The 4,830-nt window shown below is 42.7% G+C and overlaps 2 protein-coding genes across 4 annotated transcripts in view; one reads left to right on the forward strand and one right to left on the reverse strand.

Annotated features, from left to right (window-relative positions):
* RPN2 (ribophorin II) overlaps window positions 1–4,830 on the reverse strand; it is a 57,283-nt gene that overhangs the window by 50,417 nt on the left and 2,036 nt on the right. For all 3 annotated transcript variants that reach the window (XM_006764507.2, XM_006764505.2, XM_015564444.1), the window contains exon 2: window positions 1,063–1,256. In XM_006764507.2, coding sequence (XP_006764570.1) covers window positions 1,063–1,256 — 194 coding nt within the window. The remainder of the gene's footprint in view (window positions 1–1,062; window positions 1,257–4,830) is intronic.
* Window positions 4,672–4,830, forward strand: part of MROH8 (maestro heat like repeat family member 8) — a 50,213-nt gene continuing 50,054 nt past the window's right edge. Inside the window, 1 exon segment of the mRNA XM_006779639.2 lies at window positions 4,672–4,830. Coding sequence (XP_006779702.1) covers window positions 4,774–4,830 — 57 coding nt within the window. The 5' untranslated portion in view covers window positions 4,672–4,773.

Genomic DNA, 4,830 nt, shown 5'->3' on the forward strand with positions numbered 1-4,830 from the left:
AGCCAGTGATCGGGGGGAGATGGGGGTCCCCTGTCCAAGCCTGACACCTCTGGCGGAGGCATCAGGCCTGGCCAAGGGGCCGATCCTGCGATTGGAGGGTGATGGGGGTCAACGCCTGAGGGCTCCCAGTATGTGAGAGGGGGCAGGTTGGGCTGAGGGACACAGCAGAAAGTTTCTCAGGCTGGTGGCAGAAGAGGAATTAGAGAAATTTGAAGAATAAGAAGAACTCAACATGCCATCACTGAATTAAAAAGGGATGGGTCACATAAGAAATGTGGTTGACATTGAGAGGCAGAGAGCAGTCCTTAGTTGAAAGCCAGCAAGAAAATGGGAACCTCAGACCTAAAACCATAAGGCAGTGGATTCTGCCAACAACCTGAAGGAACTTGAAGCAGATTGTTCCCCAGAGCCTCCAAATAAGAGCCCAGCCAAGCCTGCCTGGACTTCTGACCTACAGAACTATGAGCTCATAAGTGAGTATTGTGTTAAATTGCTAAATGTATGGTAATTTGTTTTGCGGTCGTAGAAGATTAATACATAACTCTTATACTAGTATATGAGAAACCTGGCCCTAATTTCATACCCTAGCTATCCATGCTACTATAATGAATAAAATGTCAATTCACTTAATATTATTCCTAAATGCAAGAGAGATTTTAATCATGATGCATTTTCATCATCAAAGGTTTACATCAAAATTGCCTGATGCAGTGACAGTGACTGTTTAATAAATCTGAATGCCCTCCCATCTTGAGATCCTTTATTATTTATTAGGCTCACATATAGGGCACTTCATAAGTATATGTAGTATTGCATAGGCCCACTCAGAGCTGCAGTAAAAGTTTCTCAAGGATCTATGACTTGCTCTTTCCTATATTCTGCTAAAAGATCTGACTAGATCCTAAACACACATTAGGCATTCAAAAAAAGAACCTGTCCGACTGATATAAGTATTTATTATATTGTATTAACTTTGGTTATCCCCAAGTGAGCAAAAGGTTATGAAGTATACAAAAGGAACATAGTAAAAGGATGAGGCCACCAAGGCAAAAGGAGCCTTACCTTTACATCTGGCACCTGGGCACCAAGGCTGCTGAGTCCCACGATGGAGTAGAAAGCAGATTCTAAACTTGTGAAAGGGTGGTCCAGAGAAGCTTTCAGTCTCTCCACATCATGCTTGGTGAGGTAGTGAGTGGGCGTCAGAGCCTGGGCATTGGCTATGATTGTCAGGGCCAACAGGAAGACAGTGCTTGAACCTTGAGGAAAAATGACTATTAAACACACTCCATACTATTCCAAAGTCTATACAGAGTTTCAATGATGATGCCCACCAAGGTCTAAAAACTAAATCATGTAAGGAAGGGTGAGGGAACTGGACGGTTTAAACTGGAGAGAAGCCTTGGGCAAGTAGTAGGCACTGTCTTCAACTATCTGGACAGTCCTCCCAGCAGCCTCCATGTGGCTAAAGCACAGGACTCATCACACTATTCCCATTTCAAGTACACTAGCAACTCCTACACTTCTCAGGACAGACACAATCCTCAATCTTCATCATGGCCATGCCTACCTCTCAACCAGATCTCTTCTCTCACTTTCTTCTATGACTCTCTAACCTCCTCTCTGCTTCTCTAAGGTGCCATGTTTTTCCCCACTCAGCATTTTTTCATGCTTTCCAAACCTACTTACACTTTGCTTAATTTTTACGTTTAGATTCCAGTTCAAGTATCTTTTCCTTAAGAAACCTCTCAATAGGTCTCCCTTGGATTAGGTCCCAAGTCAGTACTATGAAGTAGTGAAAAATATGGCCTTTGGAGCCAAGTTTAAATCCTAACTCTGCCATTTATTAGCAATGTGACTGTGGCAATTACAATGAAGCCAGCCTGTGCCTCACTGTAGAAAGGAATTAATAATAGTACCTACTCCTCAATGTTAAGAGCTTTACATGACTTAATATACGAAGATCTTAGAATAGCGGTTGACATTTAACAAGGACTATCTAAACGTTAGCTAAATTGTTATTGTTGCTATATCCACTCATTGCAACCTGTACTTCTATATTTTTCACAACTATAATAGTGTAATGTGTGATGCCTCTGCTAAACTATAAGTTCCATGAGGACAGACTCTCTTGTTCATCTCAATATTTCCAAGTCTTGCACACTCCCTTGGACAAAGGAATATTGAATTAACATTTGCTAAATAAATGGAAATAAAATTAATCCTCATTTATTATGCCCAGGAAACAGGAAGTCATAGGAGTGGTACAGTCTACTTGTCATTAACACACACACACTTTTGAATAGTCTGTGTCATGAACTGTCTGCTATCCAAGTAACAGTGATCACAAGGGTAGCATTAATGGTCCTAAGTTCTTTGTCTACAGTGTAAAACTTAGTTTGAACTAGAACCCTTTAAGAAAGGAATTATTATATCCATTTTACAAATAAAAAATGTGAGGACCAGAGTAGTTTACACAGTCAGTCTTGGACTCAAACCCAAGTCTAACTGTAGTGTCCATACTGCACTATGTTTTGGAAAATGTTGTAGAAGAGATGCTTACCTTGGGGCATGAAGGTTAGTTAGTTCTACTTAATTCCTTGTGTGTATTAAGTAATCTAGAGTGTAAAAACTCTTAAAAAAACAACAAAAACTAGAGCCCAGCTGGTATGGCTCAGTGGGTGAGCATCAACCTAGGAATCAGGAGGTCACTGTTCAATTCCTGGTCAGGTCACATGCCTGGGTTTCAGGCTCAATCCCCGGTATGGGGCATGCAGGAGGTAGCTGATCAATGATTCTCTCTCATCATGGATGTTGCCCTCTCTCGCTCTCCCTTACTCCCTAAAATCAATAAAAATATATTTTTAAAGTAAAAATTTTAAAAACTAGAGATATTTATAATGTGGAGTACGCATTAATCAAATATTTACTGAATGCCTGCTATGCACCAAACATTGTTTTAGTGTTGAAGATACAACAGGAAACAGAGCAAACAAAAGCCTCCAACGTCATGGAGCTTACATTCTAACCGGAAAAGAAAAATATCTCACTAAATAATTAAGATGCATTATTTAGCATTTAAAAAGGTGAAACGTGCTATGGAGAAAAATACAACACAGAAGGGGCACCTGAGAAGAACTTCAATTTTAAATATGATAGGCCAAGTAAGAAATAAAAAAATGTAGTAGACTTGAAGAAGGAGCAAATCATAAAGGTATTTGGCGGGAAACAAGCCCAAGAAGAAAAGCAAGTTCAAAGACCCTGAATCAGGAGTGTATATGGTAATTTTTTACATTAGCAAGAAGAACAGTATGACTAAAGAGGAGTAAGCAAGGATGATAAGTAGGGACAAGGTGACAGCAGAAGCCAAATCCAGAGGGTCTTGTCAGCCACTGCAAGAACTATGGCTTTTACTGAGCAAGATGGGAGCCACTGGAAAGTTTTGAGCAAAGGAGTGATTTGACTTATATTTTAACAGAACAATTGTGTTGAGCATAAACACCACCATATTGAGACTATACAGGTCCAGGGACCTAAAGAGGGACACCAGTTAGGAGACTATTGCCATAATCCAAGTAAAAAGGTGAGTGACCCAAGAGGGTGACAGCAGTAGAGATGGTGAGAAGTGACCTGGCTAAAATTCATAGTTAAAGCCAAAATTGCTAATGGATAGAAAGATATGAGAGAATGAGGAGTCAAGATACTAATGCTGACTGAATCCCCAATGCCTTGTGTACATGCATATGCTCAATATACTAAAATCTAGCAAATGGCTATGATCTATCCAGCATTTTCCCAGCTAGACTGTAAATTCCCCTAACACTGCATCCGTGTCAGAATCCTAATCTTCCCACCTCCCATTAATGGTAACAATAACTTTCCTGGCTAAAATTTGCACACTTAACATGGGTCAGGTGTGCCCATACTAAGCTAGGTACTTTGTATGCATTGAGTCATTAAATCCTCAACATCCAAGTGAGTGCCCTTTAAAAAACAAGAAATTGAGACTCAGATAGTAATTACCTGCCCTACCACACACAACTACCTGAGAATCAAACGGCAGGCAACCGGTTTGAATCCAAAGTTTGTTTTTAACACCTCTTTTACCTTCTTCTTAAATAATGGAGCAGTAAGCCACTGGTCTTCTCTCTTCCCTCTCGCCTGTCACGTGGAAATCACAATAGTACACATTTCCCAAGCTGCGGTGGGACCTGAGAGCCTATCCTGCAGTGACCAGTCGTTAACTAGCAATGCAGGTAACTTCACCGAGTGCTTACTTAGTGACACACACTGTTGTAAACCATGCACGGAGACCATCTCATTTAATACAGCAATTTAAGAGGAAGACAATGTGTAATCTGTTTTACAGATGAGAAACTGAGGTGCAGAGGGAGGTTGAGTAAATGGCGGTGGGGTCACATAATAAATGCGTGGCGGCCTGCAAGTCTGCACCCGGAGAACCTGACTTCAGAACTCTCAACTCCCAGAGAGGTGATCTGCTTTGCCCCTTCCACTAAAAAGGAAACTGGGGCCCAATGGATCATTTGGCCAAAGGCTAGCTCTGCGGCCGCCGGACCCGGGAGCCCGCGCGAGACAAATGAATGAGCGAAGCCGCGATCAGCAGTTAATCACGCCCCTCAGTGCCCGGCTGGTCCTCGGGGGTACCCGTAGCTCGGCACCGCACTCCCCTCCCAGCCCAACCCCTCCTCAGGTCCCGTGCATCCCACCCGCTCGCCAGCCCTCCCTCAGACTCTCGACTCTAGAGAGGCGGAGCCCATGCCCCAGTGCCGCCGAGGAAGGGGACCCCGCCTGGCCGGCTCCCGAGTGGCGAAC

The sequence above is a fragment of the Myotis davidii genome, unplaced genomic scaffold (assembly GCF_000327345.1).
Source record: "Myotis davidii unplaced genomic scaffold, ASM32734v1 scaffold38, whole genome shotgun sequence".
Classification (NCBI taxonomy): domain Eukaryota; kingdom Metazoa; phylum Chordata; class Mammalia; order Chiroptera; family Vespertilionidae; genus Myotis; species Myotis davidii.